General features: G+C 36.7%; 1 protein-coding gene across 2 annotated transcripts; it reads left to right on the forward strand.

Annotated features, from left to right (window-relative positions):
- Positions 1-78: 78 nt before the first annotated feature.
- DARS2 (aspartyl-tRNA synthetase 2, mitochondrial) lies at positions 79-18,719 on the forward strand. 2 transcript variants are annotated; one of them, XM_036918483.2, is made up of 17 exons: positions 79-713; positions 1,155-1,254; positions 2,410-2,476; positions 4,035-4,136; positions 4,517-4,612; positions 5,884-6,007; positions 6,710-6,756; positions 7,387-7,493; positions 8,249-8,318; positions 9,013-9,192; positions 10,200-10,307; positions 11,645-11,707; positions 13,598-13,750; positions 15,713-15,931; positions 16,143-16,253; positions 16,919-16,994; positions 17,628-18,719. In XM_036918483.2, exons 1-17 carry the CDS (start codon positions 593-595, stop codon positions 17,840-17,842), a joined length of 1,959 nt encoding a protein of 652 aa, XP_036774378.2. In that variant the 5' UTR covers positions 79-592; the 3' UTR covers positions 17,843-18,719. The 2 variants fall into 2 exon arrangements, with proteins under 2 accessions (XP_036774378.2, XP_036774379.2); XM_036918484.2 differs by lacking the exon at positions 16,143-16,253.
- The last annotated feature ends 28 nt before the right edge of the window (positions 18,720-18,747 follow it).

An 18,747-nucleotide genomic window follows, 5' to 3' on the forward strand; every position in this document is an offset into this window, starting at 1 on the left:
GAATGGTTTCATCGTAATCTTGGGCGCTGGCTGGCCGACCGAGGCGTGGCCGTCAGTGCGTGGATTGGGCTCTTAAAATGGTTTTGGATATCCTCGCTTTACCTCTTTTTGAACACCCGAGGTCGGGCGACACGTCTGGGAGATTAGAAACCTGAGGCTGAAGTTCCTGACTTCCGGTTCTGCCCCCACCCCCCGGGCACTTTCGGAGAGCGTGGAAGAGAAGGCTGCGCGAGGGACAACGGCTTCTTCGACCTCCCCGTGGCCGCTGGTTCCGCCTTGCGCTGCAGTGTGACGGGAGTTCTTTCGTCTCTTCTGGCTGCCGATTTATTAAGTGAAAACTGATGGCAATGAGAGGAGGGGGAAGGTCTTTTCTCCTACCCACTTCCCAAGGGCCCCAAAGTCCTTGCAGATTTACCTAGTTTCTAGACACCTCTACGTCGTGGATGCTCAGCGGAGAAGGGTTCAAATATTGGGAGAGTGGGAAATCTAGCATTTTAAGGGATTTGTGTATATTTCCAAAACTGACTTTGACCACCATCAACGCCGGCAGTTTAGGAGTCGTGAGCGTCTCTCGCCGTCCTGTGGCTCCAAAATGTTATGTCGGTTAAGTCGGCTCTGCAGGAGTTTGTCCAGACCCACCGGAAGGGCCACCCCTGTGGTCCGGGGTTCTCTCTCTAGAAGTCTGGGTCTGAGTTCACAGAGGAGAATTCCAGGTGAAAGCAGCGAAGCGCTCTAAGCCTAAAAAATTCATGTTGAGAATACTTTGAATAGTGTTTTCTAGTGTACAAGTGACTATTTCACTGTAGTATTAAAGGTAGTTACGGCACTATCAAATTTCTGTAATTCCCAAGATCCTGTTTAATTTGGGCAAGACTAAGAATAGGGTAATTTTAGGACAACGCAAGTGCTAGGTGATAAAAAGAAATTCAGACTTCCTAACAAGGCAAAAATGTACAGTAAGATATTATGCTTTTGGCTTTTGACACATTTTCATGTAAATTTAATAGTGATTGAACCAAATTACATACTTCGACTTACTTTGTATGATTCATCCACTGACATAAAATTCCTAAGATGATGTGAATTGAGAGTCTGTTTTTAAGCAATTTGCAAATGTTTTTAGTCTCTTGCTTTTTTTCCCCTTTTCTTTTAAGAATTCAGTAGCTTTGTTGCCCGGACCAACACATGTGGAGAGTTGCGTTCTTCTCATTTAGGCCAAGAAGTCACTTTGTGTGGATGGATTCAGTACCGAAGGTAAATTGAGGCAGAGGGTTTTAAAAATTCACAGCTCTTATTTTCACAAGGCAAGGCAGTTCCAAAACTGGTTTTCATTTTCAATCAGTCAGAATAATAAAAGCCTTTCAAGTCTGCAGAATTCTTAGAATTCGTTGGGTTTTCAGTTTTGTTTTTATCTTGAAAGACCCAAGTAGTGTCACTCCCAGTAAACACCTACAGTAGTCTGTTGAAGTGTATAATAAAGTATGATCCACCATGGACTGAATTGTCCCTTGGCTTACTAAGGTTGAAGAATTCTTAGGACCGTTAATTGGGAATGGACCAGCTGATAAGTTTCAACAGCGCGAAGCAGCTTATTTTATTCTAAATTTTGATAGGGAAAAAGCCTAAAACTACGAACAGTGATTCCTTAAGATTAGAGCCCATTTTTTGGTGGTTCCATCTCTGTACTCCAGAACACACCTGAATAGTACATGAATTCACAATGAAAAGATCCAAAATAACATAGATTGTGTGACCTTCCAAAAGAATGTGGTCCAGGTGGGTGGATATTTGACCCCATAACCTTGATGACTTTATCTCCTGAACTCAAAATCTAAGGAGGCTTCCTGTACCTCTTCCTGGTACTAAGGACAGTATGAGAAATGTAGGTTGAATGCTAAACTGTTGGGATTTGGCAGACCTTTTGATGATTTGTAGAGGGATTAATTAGTAGTTGGACTGCTAGAAAATTTTAGATTGCATCTCCTTTTTAGGAAGAAAAAAAGACTATTTTGCTGTATTTCAAAAATGACCAATCATGTGTTTCTACTATCCTGAAATATTATGTTTGGATTTTAATATATGCAAGTTATCAAATTTAATAAATTTTCTTATAAAGACTTAAGCAAATGAAAATTGTAAAAAAATTTTAAATCTACCTTTTGACTAATAAGCCATCTGGATAACATTAATAAGCTGTAGATATAGCCAATAAAATTAAAATTGTTTTTTCATTAATAAGCTACATAGATAATTGCATGAATATAGCTAATGAAAGCAAATAATTATTTAATTATAGAAAAGGAATGTGAGAAATTGCATGGATTTTTGTTTGTTTAATTTGTATTTTGACTGCTTAAAGTTTGGGCTCAGAGATTTTACCCTAATGTGTTCATTTTCTTTATTAATCAGGCAAAACATTTTCCTGGTCCTAAGAGATTTTCATGGGCTTGTTCAAGTTATCATTCCCCAGGAGGAGGTAATAGAAGATTTCCTACTGTTACCTGAGAACCTCTTTGATATGGTGGCTAGAGTAAGCTAAGTATGTTGGACAAGTGTGCTTGAGGTTTTAAATTCAAAAGTTTATCATTAATGAAAACTATAAACCACCATAAGCAACATTAAGACATGCCAAACTGGGAAAAAATATCCACAGCTCATATCACAAAGGGCTAATTTCTCTAATATCCAAATGGCTACTACAAAACAAAAAACCAGTGCCAGTGACCCAGTAGAAATATGAAACCAGGATATGAGCATAAAATTCACAGAAAAGGAAATGTAAGTGGCTTATAGACATGAAAATATGCCCAATCTCACTCATAGGTAGGGAAATGTGAATTAAAACTACACAGAATTGTTAACTTGGACACACTGGGTCAACAACACACTGTGTTTGGGAAAACAAGTGCTCTTATATTCCTGGAGGGAGCAGAATGGCACTAGCTCTAAGGAGGGCAACGGCAATATCAAAATTATAAATGCATTATCCTTTGAACCATTCATTCTACTTCTAGTCTGTTAACTTAAAATTATTTTATACCTAGACTTACACAGATGTAAAATGACAGAAATACAGGGTTATTCATTGCGTGATTATTTTTAAGAGAAAAAAAATTGGGAACAACCTAGACATTCCCAAAATGAGACTGGGGTAAAAAATAATGTACATCCTTACAGACATAGAAAAAAGATTGAAGAAGCTCTTTCTGTACTAACGGGGGAAAAAATCCAACATAAATTGTTAGATGAAAAAAACGGGACACAGAAGAGCATATAGAGTACTATCATCTGTATAAAAGAGCATGTGCATGAATGTGTATGTTATAAAATGTCCCTGGAAGGATACATAAGTTTCTGGTAACACTGGGTACCTCTAGAGTGGGGAACTAAGGGGCTAGAGGACAAGAGTAGGAGGGAAACTTCACTAAGTTGGTACTCTGAGTTTTGAGCCAGGTGAAGGTATTGAGTGTTCAAAAAAAGTTACAATAAAATTAGATCAAATAAAGAGCTCTCTTGCATGCTAGGTGACATGGGTTTCTATTGTGATAATGTTTACAAATGCTTACGTACATGCCTAAGAAAAATATGATTTTCTCAGCTTTAGTGTTTGAAACAAGTAAAGAGCAATGAATTATCTTTCAAGGGTTAGGATCCATAGCTAACCCAGGAGAACTTAGCTGACCTTTCATGTGGGCTCCATTATTGCTTTTGGATATAACTGTCTCTAAAACAAACCCTGAAGATACTTGCCTGTAATGTATGTGGGAATTGTTTGCACTAATCATTCTTCTCCTTATTTTCCTTTAAGGAAAACATTTTAAAACTCTTGACTAATAGTTTTACTTTCTGTATTATATGGAGTCAAAATGGGATGCAGTTTACCAAATTCTAAAAGTCACTAATGGCAGCCCTGGTATTTCTGGCATTAGGGGCATTAAGCTATGAGTATTAACACTTTTCCGAAGACTACAATTATTACAGAATGCTTCAAGTTCATTTGTTTGTTGGAACTGTTTTCCTCTCTTATTTTGTAGTCAGCTGCTCCTGTGAAGAAGATTTTATGTGAAGCCCCCATAGAGTCTGTGTTACAAGTGTCTGGGACAGTAATTTCCCGACCTCCAGGACAAGAGAATCCAGTTAGTACTGTAGAAACTAGGTGAATTCTACCTATACATTTGCACTGTCTGTCTACACACTCAGGCACTGAGCACCTATTAGACATCAAGCACCAAAGCCCAGTAAGTTCGGGAATGGACCTACAGATTCCAAAATCTTCACTACAAACATACACACCTGTGTAAATATGTATGTTAAAACGTTTGTTAATGAGCAATTACATTAGCTACAGATACACATAAAAATGTCAAAATCATGATTATACATTTATGCCTTAGACTCTACACCATAAGCACCCTCACATTTTACAGATGTAAATAAATGCATGTGTTTTACAAATGCTCATTGTGTGTATATCCTGATGGGTGATTTTTAAAATAGGTCTTTTTCTCTCTCTAAGAAAATGCCTACAGGTGAGATTGAAATCAAAGTTAAAACAGCTGAACTTCTGAATTCCTGCAAGAAGCTGCCCTTTGAAATTAAGGACTTTGTGAAGGTGCCATCCTCTGTTACTAATTAATAGAGTACTTAGAAAATGTTGATAACCAGTAAGGTGTCTTCAGAGTTTTCTAAAGAAAAAAAAGCTTAACTTCTACAAAATAAAGCATTTTATTATAGATATATCATGAATTGTTGTTAGTCTACAATTTTTTAGTGACCTGTTCTTAAACAGTGACAGTTCACTAAGCTGCTGCAGTTCCTAGACACCTAGACTGTTTTTTCAGACAGCTTGAAACATGTTTCTTTCTTTAAGACTACGGGTGTTACTTTGTTCAAGTTTTTTTGTGTGACTATTGTTTTACATTTTGACAGGAAATTTTATGTCTAGCTTAGAAATGTCCAAATGGCATAAGGGATCCTGTGTCTATTAAATTTAAACCTCCAACAGTGATAAAATACTCACTTAATTTCCCAAGCATATAAATATGATTACTGTAATTTAGGATGTTCTATGTCAAAGTTTGAGGGGTTGATGAAGCTAGAGAGCAGATAATTTTCAGCTTTGTCACAATTATCTATGGTTGTAGACCTATGTATACCCAGTCCGTAAACAGATTTATAAAAGGGTTTTTTAATTAATTGCATGGCCACTTGATCTTACATTTAATTTCCCAATACTTAAGTCTTTTAGTTAGAAAAAGCAATGTAATTACAGAGTTGACCTTGTTGTGGAAAAAGGAAAAAGGAAATAAACAGTTTCCCTCCACCTAAAGTTCAGAAAAGAAGTGACAGATAATTCTGTTTTTAGTATCAGAAATAAACCATTCTAGGGGAAGGACTTCTTAAAAAGTCAGCACAAACAGGGATGCAGATGCTTCCAGCTTTGAAAACAAGCATCCTTCCTCACTGTGTTCTTAGTACAGCCATTGAGATTCCCTCTGCCATTCCTTGTGTTTCTTAAACTTGTCCCACTCAGTGAGGAAGTCGTAGCTGTGTTTTACTCTGGTGTGTATTTATAAAAGATCTTTGAAATCTTTAGATTTTTTTTTTCAAGGCAACTACAGGCTTAGTGGATAATATTTAGGAAGGTAAGAAAATGTCAAACAGTGAAGGGTCTTATTAATAAATAGTAACAAGTGTAAAATCTGTACTAGTAACAAATTTAGAAATTGTAGGAATTAAGGTGGTGGTGTGCACACAAATGGTGGAAGCTAAGGATAGAGCTGAAGGTTTTGAAAACTCACACTCTGTATCTAAAGTTAATATTTGAATTAATAGTTTTAATATTTGAAAAATACTGAAACAAAAATCTTCCAATTTGTTTAGAAAACAGAGGCTCTTCGTTTGCAGTATCGCTACTTGGACTTGCGTAGTTTCCAAATGCAGTATTACTTGCGACTGAGGTCCCAGATGGTCATGAAAATGCGGGAATATCTCTGTAATCTACATGGTAAGGAAACTGCCTGAATGTTCTTGGAGCACTTTAGCATCTCTTCTGTTTTATTCAGCAGCTTTATTATATTCTCTCCTTCACATTGGGTCAGATGTTGCCAAATGTCACTTAATATGTAAAGCAACCCAAAGAAAGGCTAATTTCCAGGTGTTTTGTTTCTTAGAGCATAATGTAGTAATTCAGAGCATAATTTAGTTTGCAACTGGTTCACAAGGACAGCCTTTTGAAGTGAAGTGCCTGCTATGTTAAGTATTTCCCATCATTACTGAAGGTAGGGTAGCCCTTCCGTTTTCTATAAATTTTGTTGATTCTTTATCATGCTCATACATAATTATTTGGGAGCTCAGAAATGTCATGTGAATTAAATTAGACTCTTCAGCCAGTCCTGGGATTTTCCTACTATATTTGTGTTACTTTTAATTGCATTAGCAGAACATTTAGAAAACCAGAACAGCTCAGTAGACAAGAATCCATCAAATAGAATTATTTTATGACTAAAGCATTAACTTTATGAACAGAATAAGATTTTATGAAAATCTTTACCTTCCTTCTTGGATATATAGAAACCCACATCAGTATGCTTGGTAACTTTATTTCAGTCAAAATTCCTAATTAAAAAGGACAGCCTCAGATTTGTACTGTACCATAGACAACATATTTAACTAATTCTATTAAATTCTGATGTTTCTCTCCTTTTAGGGTTTGTGGATATAGAAACACCAACATTGTTTAAGAGGACTCCAGGGGTACGTATAATCCCTAAGTCAGCCTACTAATAAAGTCCTATTAGGTATGAAACCTGGACCACTTTGCTTTTGTATGTACTTATTTGTACTTCTTTTGTTTATTTTACTGCCTCAGGATGGTCACATTAACTAGGTTTTCTTAAAGATAGAAAATTATATGCATCAGTATTTTGAGTCAGCATTCTTTTATTCTATGTGAGTTTTCTTTTCTTTGAGTTTTACAGATGCAAATCAATAATGAATCGATTCCTTAAAAGTAAACTTGTTCATCAAGAACTGACATTTCTAACATTGATATTTAATCTATTCATACAGTCTGTGGACGTACAAAACTATAGTTTAATTTAGGAAAGCAATTAGGAATTCCTTGAATAGGAATTGATGCACAACATTCTTTTAGCTAGTAACAATTGAGAATTCATTTCAATAAGCAGACACTTAACACCTACTGTGTACAAACATTATTTAAAGCCTATGTGTGCAAGCCTTTTGGGGGACTAAAAGATGAGCAAGAAATCTGTCATTGTGGAAACTTTGCTCTTTATTTAATTTCATTGATGAGCTGAAGTATCAACTCCTACCAGTTAAGTTTTTTTTTTAATAATATCTCTGCTCTTCTCTTGTTAAAAGGGTGCAAAAGAGTTTGTAGTACCATCCAGGGAACCTGGAAAGTTTTATTGTCTCCCTCAGAGTCCCCAACAGTTTAAGCAGCTTCTGATGGTTGGTGGTTTAGACAGGTGAGTTTTCTTTAGTAGTTGTCAGAAAAGGAAAAGGGAAGTGAGGTGGGAAAAGGAAATACAAAGAGTTTTGAAAATACTGTAAAATACCCTAAAAATGTATAGTAATTACTTAGTAAATATTTATTAAGTGCCCACCATGTGCAAAGCTGTATGTTAGTAGACACGGCAGGAGATTAAAAACAAAAAAAGAATAGGTTTTGCTGTCAAGGAGTTAATGACTCCAATAAGAATAGTATAATAAATAAAACCAAGTGTGATATAAACCAAAAATAAGTGCCTTGAGAGTTGCAAGCTAGGTATTGAAAGGCTTGAAATTATATAATTTTGAAAAATAGAACTGTGAACTAGGCCTTCTGGGACAGAGTTGCATTTCAGCAGATGAAGACCAGAGTTAGAATGGCAACTCTTCCTGTGCATTTATGGAGCAAATATCCAAATATATTCATGGAGTGATACAAATTCCATTTTGGCCAAAGCAAATGAGTATGTATAAAGAAGCATGGTCTGCTTGCATACCAGTCTAATATACGACTAATATACAACTATCCAAACGTGCCATTGTATATTTTTAAAACAATATGTAGAATAGAATTCTCATGCATCAGCTGTGTATTGAAAAGAATTTAAAAATTTTGTATGTCCTTTAGGTATCATTAATTTATTTCATAACCTGCGTTGCCATGAACTTTTAGGGAAAAGTGGGTGTGTCTTCCTTGAATTGTGACTCCATTTATGCTGTTTTTCACTTGTAGGTATTTTCAGGTTGCCCGATGTTATAGAGATGAAGGTTCGAGACCAGACAGACAGCCCGAGTTTACTCAGGTACTCGTCTCTTACTGATTCAGCCTTGCTGCAGCCAAGTATTCAAGACCAGGACAGTAATTATACATACTTACTACATCTTATCCATCAGATACCTAATTAAACTTACCAGCAGTTGAGACACTAATTATTTAATTTTTGATCCATTTCATGTGTCCTTTTTGTAAGGAGTGTGGTCACCAACTAAGGTATGCCAGAGATCCCTACAATCTTTTAACGGTCATGATATGATAAAGTTCTTAAAACAAATCTCTTACATGTTAAGAACCAACACTTCTGTACATTGATATTTAATTTATCTTATCTGTGGACTCATCAAAGCTATTAGGATTTTAGTTCTGAATGATAGTATATTAATCAGGGTAGTGAAGCACAAAAGTCATAAGCTTTGGAGTTGGACAGACCTAGGATAAATGTAGCTTCACTACTTGCTATGCATACATAGGCAAGTCACAGCCTCTCTGAGGTTTAAGCCATGAGATAGTTATGGGAACTAAACAAGTTGATGGATGTAAAGCTTTAGCAGTGCCTGACATAAAAAGATGCACAATAATATTTATCCCCTTGCCCATGTATTAAGTATTTGTGTGCAGATTCCCTTGGTAACTTGAAACCAGAGAAATAAATAAATAAATATGTACATATTAATATTGTGACTGTTGAAGTTAGCCTCTGTATGTTATTTTGGTTTCAGATTGACATAGAGATGTCTTTTGTAGACCAGACTGGGATCCAGAGGCTGATCGAGGGTTTGCTGCAGTATTCCTGGCCCAGTGATAAGGATCCTGTGATGGTTCCCTTCCCCTCTATGACTTTTGCTGAGGCCTTGGCCAGCTATGGAACTGATAAACCCGATACTCGCTTTGGGATGAAGGTACTTCTCATCACATTTCTAGGACTCTGTCCCCAAAGAGCCCTGTAGTCTTTTGAACCACTTTGAAATTTGTGACCAGTTACATACCTGGTGTTTTGTGTTTTCTTGTGAATGTTGCTTGTCACATTCCTTCTTGTTACTGAGTTGCAGCGAGAGACTCATAGACTGTTAACGTTACTTCTTTTCTATCAGTCTGCTCCATTTCCAAGAACAAGGTTCTTGCTATAAAGTTTTTATTACTGATAAGTAATTAATTATATGGATATAATGGTAACCTTCAATTTTTCTTTAGCTAAAGTGGCACTTGGAAGGCAAATGATTAAGTTATTTATTCTTTTTCCCTGGTCTGTAAAGAGCCCAAACATATGGAAATGTTTTTTCAAATTACTAAGATCTCTACATATTTAGCTAAGAGTATGGGTAGAATTTATATAGCGCAGTTTACATTAGCAAGCGTCTCATTATTTGCTCTTAGTGAGCAATAGCCCTTCATCTCTGTAATGCTGGTGACATTTCTGTATCTCAGTTCTCATTGCAAATTCCTTAGAAATTGAGTTCTGCCTGGTTTGTGAATAGGCTGTCCTCAGTTCTTAGAATGAAAAAAATATAATATACAAAAACTCATAACTGCCTACTTATAGCGGTCAACTTAACTGCTCCCTCTTTCTTCTGTAATATTGAGTAGTGGTTCTTAAGTCAGACTGCTTAGGTTAAATTCTGTCTCTCCCACTTACTAGCTGTGTCATCTTGGGCTAGTTATTTCCTTCCCTGTCCTTGCTTTCCTCATCTATTAAATGGGGATTATACATTTGCTATACAGTTGAAATGAATTAGTGCTAATGAATACTATATTAGTACATCAACACTTGTCATAGTGCCCAGCCCATGGTAGTCACTCCATAAATGTTAACAAGGTCTACTTTCTTCTTTAAAATCTTGTTTGTAAAATGTTTTGAGATAAAGATTACTTCACTTTTAGTTACGCTTTTTTGTTACCCATTTTCCAGATCATAGATTTCAGTGATGTGTTCAGAAACACAGAGGTTGGATTTCTCCAAGATGCACTTAGTAAACCCCGAGGATCTATCAAAGCCTTATGTATCCCTGAAGGAGCAGTAAGTGAAGTACAATGCTGTATTTTCTCTGGAATGTATATTTAGGAAGTAACTGTGTTCAACATTGGCACTTTAAAACTTCAGGAAGAAAAATTCTCTTTAAATAAGAATATTTTTATAAAGTCTAACAATGTCCCTAAAATTGTAAGTAGAGAACAATAAAATAAAACCTACAAATATGGGTGTACACTCAAGAGCTAAAGGTTTTTTTTTCTCTTTTATACACTGCTATAAAGTACTCTTGTACTTCACTTGGGATCATTTCCACCAGTGATGAGCATAAATAGTGTTCATACTATCTCTAGCCTCAGTTTGTCCAAAGACTCTCCACCCTGTATCAGCTCCAGCACTGACCTTGCATGCTGATTCTTGTTCTTGTTCTTCTGAGGGCTCTGATCTCAACAGCATTAATAACTAGGGGAAGAGAAAGGAGGTGGGGCTATGAAAAGCACAAAGGCTGGGAGATGACAGGGAGAAAGTGATTGGGCTAGGCAAGCATTGACTCCAGAATAATGGGACATATCTGTTATCTGCAGTTAGTACACCTGCTTTGAAAGTGATTTAATAAGAGGGGTTCCAGTGTATTTTGAATGAGATTACTATTTTGAAAGAATCCTCATTTGGTTACACAGTCATATTAGTATATTCAAAATGGGGTAAGAATTCATTCTCATTACTTTGTATTCACTTCATATTTCAATGGGCAGTAAGTTGGTGTCCAAACTCTAGTCTAGACATAGTGTATTCAGGTAATATCAGTATAACATACATTGCTTGTTCTTATGTACCCCAACTCGAGTATGTCTATTCTTCCCCTAGTAGATAAGAACTGCCGGGCTGTGAACCATGTTTTCACCTTTTTGAATCTCCCATACCTAGTTAATAAGTGCCCCATGAATATTAGCTATGATGATAGCCATAGTATCTAGCATAGAAAGACATTGAAATAATTTGGAAAAAGTAAGATATAAAGAATTCTAAGAGACCTGAAATAATCAAATTCTGAGTCTTACCTGAAATAATCAAATTCTACTGATCTGTAAGTTACTTTTCCTTTCACAATTAAGTTGTAAAGATTCATTTTGAACATTTATCCTGCACATTACATATACAGACTCTTCTATGGAATATATTCATAGCTACTTCCAATGAGACCTACATAATTGGAAACAAAAGTAAGTTAAAATTTTCTCATTTGGCAGCAGAAATTAAATTTTTATTGAATCCTACCATTGTAGTGGGAAGACAAGAAATATTTGTATTCCATTTGATATCATAAACATGTTTATGAAGCTCAGTGTCATATTGATGTGTTTACTTTCATTTTCCTTCATCAGAAATACTTAAAAAGGAAAGACATTGAGTCCATTAGAAAATTTGCAGCTGACCATTTTAATCAGGTAAGGAGTTAGAGCCAGTTTTTTTTCCCCCCTTTCTAGGAGATATTCAGTATTTTTAATAATTGCTTGAACTCTTATCATCAGTTTTGAGGGTCTTGTTATTTCATGTCATTCTTCTACTTCTTTTTATTTTTAGAGTTAATCTAACCCCTGGGTGTAACTCCTCTAAGGCTTCAACTTAGATGGTTGAATTCAGCATTAATCAGAATATGAAAGTTCAAACATAGCCTTTTAAACAATGGTTCTTTAATCCAGTTAAGAAAATAGAGCCCAACATGCATACCCAAGGTTTAAATGAAAATGTGGCAGGTGTGAAAGAAAGCCTGTATTCATTGTCCTCAAACATTTTTTAAAATTCTGAATATACCTTGACAGACGCATTTCATGTTCTTGGCTTGGTGATGGGTAGAACTAAAATAGGGAAGAGCAGGAGTGGGGAATGGGCATTCTGACATTGTCACTGTAAGTCTCAATTGCCTCAGCCATTTTGGAATCAGTAACTTTAAACATGCTTTTTGAGTCAGCAATTTCCCATGATATACTTAAAGGATCCTAAATGTGAGGAGACTTTATGCTCAGCACAGTATCATTTACAACAGGAATAAAATGAAACCATATGGGAATGATGAATAAAGTATAATCAAAAGACTTCATATTAAACTTACTTTTTTAAAACTGTCTCCTACGAGTTTGTAATATGGGGGAAATGTTCATGCTGTAGTGATTTGTAAGAAAGGAAAATTCAGAATTATATATTCAGTGACGATAACCTTGTAAAATCACTGTATTTTTGTATAGAAAATGGACTACCTACCTCTTCCACACTCATACCTCAAGCTCAAAGGGATTTTTCAGTAAGAAAGAACAATTAGGATAGTGGTTTCCAAAACAGGTCCAGGCAAATGAGGAATCAGGGCAGTATAAAAAACTTTTCATAAAGTTAAATCAATTTGAAGAACTATCCTTAATTCTCCTTGTTTTTTACTCTAAATATGTTTTTTCTTTTATGAAATGATGGTAATAGTAGATATGCTGGTCTGTTTTCTGCCTTTGATAAGATCCAAAATTCACAACCCTGTATTTCCCAATTTTACTTCTTTATTTTTCTTCTAATAGTGTTTGAAGTCTGCAACTAGGAACCACAGGACCAGGAAATAGACTCGAGGGTTAACTTTGGCAGCCTTCAGTTGAATGCTTTTTTAGCAATCATGTTATTTCCCGGTAGCTCTTTCTTGCTTTTTTTCACTGTATTTTATTCTGGTTTTATTTATAAACTGTCTTTTTGAGCACATTTGAGGATTCAAGTCTTCTATGGGTCCCTAAATTATCTCAGGTCCTTTTTTTGTTTATCTTGATTTTTTTTTTAATACTACAGAGTCTCTTTAATGTGCAGTGGTTGTTGGTTGTACATTTAAGAATGACATGTTTTAAAAACTGGTTGGGAACACAGTGTCCTTGGAGGGGCTTGTAGATAGTTAGGTTTGGTTTAGGTGAACAGCAGGGCCATTGGCCGTGACCTTGGGGACCCAAAGCTCCCTAAGAGTGCTGAGCCTCTCTCGGATTCTGCAGGCTAAAATCAGTTCCTTCTGTGCTGAGGCTGCTCCCTTGTTCTCTAGGCCAGAGCTTCCTGCATCTTGCTTTAGTCATTCCTATTCCATTCACTTGCAATCTGCCAAAAATTTACAGAAATCTCTTATCTGTGGATATCTCCCTACCCTTCATTCTCTTTTTTCATTATTGTGAGATTAGTTTTTTAATCCCTTCAGTATCATTTTGAAGGGTTCAGAGAAAAATAATCTCATGTAGGTTCTCTGCTATTGGAAACAAGAAGTCTTTGTACTATTAGAAAGATAAACCACCACTTGAAAAAAAATCTTATCTTTATCACAGGAAATCTATCCCATATTCCTGAAAGCCAATAGAAACTGGAATTCTCCAGTTGCTCAATTCATAATGAAGGAGCAAAGACTGGGACTAATGAGACTGATGGAGATTCAGGAGGAAGATGTGGTCCTGCTAACTGCTGGCGAGCACAGGAAAGCAGTAAGAAAAACTATTTCAAGGCATCTATGCTGTTGATCTTGAATGATGAATTAACCTAGCACTTTACAATGCACTGAATATAAACTAGTGTTTTTTCATCAGCTACCAGCCTCCATTGGCATTGCTCACACAGATTAGATCTGGCTCTGGTTAGGAGAGCCACTTAGGTAGAGGGCTGTTGGTATTCACTGTATGACTATGATGAAATATTTTCATTTTCAAGGTTTTGCAGATTAAGAAAATTTGGTAACCCCAAACTTTAGTACATAGTGCGTTACTGAAAATGTGGAGGAATGGATCAGACTGCTAGAGAGCTGCGGGGCTGGGAGGCACCCTGGCCCTGCTTGGTCATGGCAGGACCAGCTTTCCTCAGGAACAGCTGCTGGAGGTCGTGAGTGCTGTACGCACTGGCTGAGTCACCGTTCTGCGGGAGATACATGGAAGACTGGATTTAGCTTTAGAAATCATTGTAAAATACACAAAAGTGGGATATAACAGTCAAACATGAATATTGAAAATCTGAAAAGGTGAAGCATAATACAAATTCATCCTTACACTATAGTATTATATGATTTCTTTATAGTAAGAGTGTCTGATTAGTACTTTATCAAGTTCTTTCTTCTAATTTGTATTGCTTTATTTATTTATCATTTTTTCGAATTCCAAAAGAAAAGTTTCAGACTTCAGCTTCACATCTAAATGTAATCCACTGTCTTGTCCTGCAGTTGTAGAATGAAGAAAGCTATTGGTACTGCAGTCATTTATTTAATGAATTCATTTGTCAATACCAGCCATAAGACAGCACTGTTAAATTTGCTTGAGAACACAGCAGTTAATTATATATTATATTGTCAATGCATTTCTTAAAAAAGAACTTGGGATTTTGTTTTATGTAAACATCCCACTGCAAACTCATTTTGCTATTAAACTTTCCCCAGGTGTGAACTGAAACTTCTGGTATTCTTTTCTCAGGAAGGTATCATTGTAATTCCTTCTGAGAACCTTCTTGAAAGAATGCTAGAAACCAGACTTTGGAGGAATAGCATTAGCATTCTGAGTAAGTCACAGTGAAAGTGCTTCTGTGTGGATATTTAAATATAAGATAGATTAGGCCACAAATGACATCCTGTGCATGTCTCCAGGCATGGTTCCTGTTCTAACTGCACTTTTTCAGGGAAGCCATGCTTATCATAGTTAGCATATTTTAAGTACTTCCTGTTTGCCCAGCACTGTTCTGAGTACTTTGTGTATATTAACTCATTTAATCCTCATGACAACTCTGTTGAGAGAAGTTAACGTCTTAGAGATGGTACCTTCTTTACTTACTGTTACCATCTTAATAAGAAAACAGGCACAGAGATAAAAAATTTACTCGTACTCACACAGCTCTGGAGGGGAGGAGCCAGATTTCTAACCTACAAAATCTGGTTCCAAAATTCACACTCTTAAATTAACCTCAGATTCATGCTGCCTCTCTAATAATAGCTGACGTTTGTTGAACATTAAATACATCTCAGGCACTCATCAGATCCTCAGTACAACCTGTCAGGAGCAGTAAGGAAAGAATAGTCATAATACCCACCATTCATATTGCACCTTTTATATCTGTCTCACTTATTTTCACAACAGTGTTTTGGAATAGATATTTTTATCTCTGTTTTGCTGTGGAAAAAGGTGCAGAGTTGTTAGTAGCCAAACTGAGATACAGACCCAGGCCAATCAAGCTCTGATACCCTGTGTTCTCAGTGTTACCAGACACCCAGTCTGTTGAGTTTGATAGTCATTCTCAACTGAGTTGCAGTTAGATTATCCTCATATCTTTGTCTCCTGAGAGACTAAAAGTGTCTCATCTATAAATTGGCTCATCCTTTCCAGAGACTGGCCTGGCTTTATAATCCAGGTTGCAGTTGCTGCCTATTCTGTCACAGCAGTTAACTCAGTGTTTATCACTTCTGTTTGCAGTGCTCATTGTTGGGAAAAGTCCGACTGGAATGTGCTGACCTTCTAGAAGCAAGAGGAGTGGTACTCCGTGACCCAGCCCTGTTCTCTTTCCTTTGGGTGGTGGATTTCCCACTTTTCCTTCCCAAGGAGGAAAATCTCAGTGAGCTGGAGTCAGCACACCACCCATTTACTGCTCCCCACCCCAGTGACATCAACCTCCTATACACTGAGCCTGAAAAGGTAGCATATCTATACTTCCAGATAAACAGGGAATGTGGACACAAAGGCAGAGAACTTCAGATTTTAGTCTGACCCAATTCTGCAAGCCCCAGAAGAAACTGTTGGGTTTGAGCCAATACTTAATACATTGTTAAGTAGCTACAGTGTCTTCAACCTATAGAACAGAAAATCAGAAATTTTCTCTAACATAAAGGCTCTGTGAATCTTCTAGGTCCGTAGCCAACACTATGACTTGGTTTTAAACGGCAGTGAGATAGGAGGTGGTTCTATCCGAATTCATGATTCAGAACTACAGCGTTATATCCTGGCAACATTACTAAAGGTAACATCATATTCTAACCCTGGCCTTTTTTTAAATCAGAATGTTCGTCCATTTTGTTAAAACTTGCTATGGAGATTCTCTATATACAGAATAGTGTTGGCTTATCTCTCCACCTTTAGTGTAGGACATTGAAAAGTAACTGATAGTAATAGTCATCAGTGCTTACTCTATGCCAGACACTGTTAAGTACTTTATGTGCACTGATGCATTTAACTTTACAGTTTGTTTTTGAGATAAATACCTTTATTCTGCCTATTTTAAAGTTGAAAAACTGAGGCAGGCAGAGTAATTAATTTGCCTCTTCTTGACCCTCAAGCTACCCTACCACGCAGCAGCATTTGACACTGTTGCCCTCTGAACAATGTTCTCTTCCACTGGCCCCGAAACGGGAGTTTCCTGCTTTTCATCCTGCCTTTCCGAGCCCACCTCTTGTTCTTAATTGGTCTTACTCTGTTTGCGTTACCAGTGTAATACACTGCTTTTATGGAGTACCAGGCATTTCTCTGCATGTTTTAATATCTGTGACTTGTATTCTCTTGCTAAACGATAAACCTCTTCTATTTTTTTTAACTGAATTTTATTTTCCCTTTAGTACTTAATCTTATTGTGTGGCACTTCATGGACCCTCAGTGTGTGTTTAAATTGAATTATGTTTTGCATTTCAGGAAGATGTGAAATTGCTCTCCCATCTGCTCCAGGCTTTAGATTATGGGGCGCCCCCTCATGGAGGAATTGCCTTAGGTAAACAGTCTGTTCTTTTACCAGCACAATGTCATTCTGTAACACTAGGTCCCAAATTTGGGCTCTTAGTTTACTAGGGGTGAGAGAGAAAGCGAGGGTGGGGCAAAAGCCCATGAGTTCTACAAGAATTTAAGTTGGTATTTCCATTTCAGTGACGTATTTATAAAATATGTTATAGACATATTTTACATTATAAATGTAAAAATTAAAATGAGTAATTTACATCTGAAAGACTTTTTAATAGAATAAAACTAGTCTTCAGTCAGGATTGCTCAAATCCCTGGGGGCTCACACATTTACTGGAGTCTGGAAACCACTGGTCCATAGTATTCAGCTTGTACAAAAGTGGAAATATGCCAGTGCTCTTCTGATGGCCATGGTCACTCACCTTGCTAGTTTTATCAAACAAGAAGAGTGAGAAATTCCAGGATGCTCACCTAGACTCTAGGCCCTTTGAGTATTTTTCTAGAAGAAAAGAATCACACAAACAGAAATTCTCTAAAAAGTCAGGGACCTGTGCTTGGCTACAACTTGTTAGGTTCTGATTTAGAAGTTCTTACAACCTTCATAAAATTTAGTCACTCCCAATCTTAGATTACATTCTCATCTGTTAATTTTGTATTTTACTCACAGGATTAGACAGACTGATATGCCTTGTCACTGGCGCACCAAGCATCAGAGATGTCATAGCCTTCCCCAAATCCTTCCGGGGGCATGATCTCATGAGCAACGCACCTGATTCTATCCCTCCTGAGGAACTGAAGCCCTATCATATCCAGGTTTCCTGGTCAGCAGACTTAGCAGCAGAGAAGAGCTCCTTGAATCATCCACACTGTCCAGAAAGTTGAGTTTATGGGTTTGTCCTCTGCCTTCCCAGGCTAACACCAGATCTAGAGTTCAGCCACGGATTTGGCAATCACGTTTTTAGGGGGAGAGTCTAGGCAACATTCTTCACAATGAAGAAACAGAAGGTATCCAGTTTTGACTTGATAACATACATTATTAGGATTTTTTTTGTTCGGGACACTTGAAGATTTTTACTTGGGGAGGTGTGCAAGACGGCTCCTTGTTGGAGTAAAATAATAGCATAGTGTTTTCCACCCGATAATTTGTTCACTGAGGACAGAGGTAATCAAATCATGTGTGAAATGTGGGTAAATGCTGGCCCCTTTAGAATAGTCAGATGACGGGGCCAGTTCAATCAGCCTCAAGAGAATCCTATGAATTGAAGCTGGATAGTGATGTTTCAGCTATAATAGAGAAGCAACATAATATAATGCAAAAAAAATCACTTTGTCACAAAATCTTGTTTCACCTTGAACAAGTTATATAAACCTTAGACTCCCTTCATGCTTATATGAAACTTGAATGTTTGCCCTTATTACCTCACAGGTTTTTTGGTTTTTTTTGCCAAAATCAGATGTAGTATATGTGAAAGATGTGAATGAAAATGCTATAAAAACTATGAAGCACTACCCAAATTCAAAACATTACCAATCTATAAATAGATAAACATATTTCAGCTTAAATTGGTATCTGCAATAGAATTTTAGTATGCTTTAAAATCCCTGAATAATTTTCAATTATCAGTAATTCAAAATACTAAGTAACTTCAAATGTGTAAGTGAATGAATACTGTAATTTTCTTAATGCATTGTTGACATAAAGCTTACATGTAAAATGGGAAGAAATCCTTGGTTAATGAAATTGTCTTTTCCTACTTTATCTTCACTTTTGCCTTGCTTATTTTGAG

Source organism: Manis pentadactyla, chromosome 9 (genome assembly GCF_030020395.1).
Source record: "Manis pentadactyla isolate mManPen7 chromosome 9, mManPen7.hap1, whole genome shotgun sequence".
NCBI classification, from domain to species: domain Eukaryota; kingdom Metazoa; phylum Chordata; class Mammalia; order Pholidota; family Manidae; genus Manis; species Manis pentadactyla.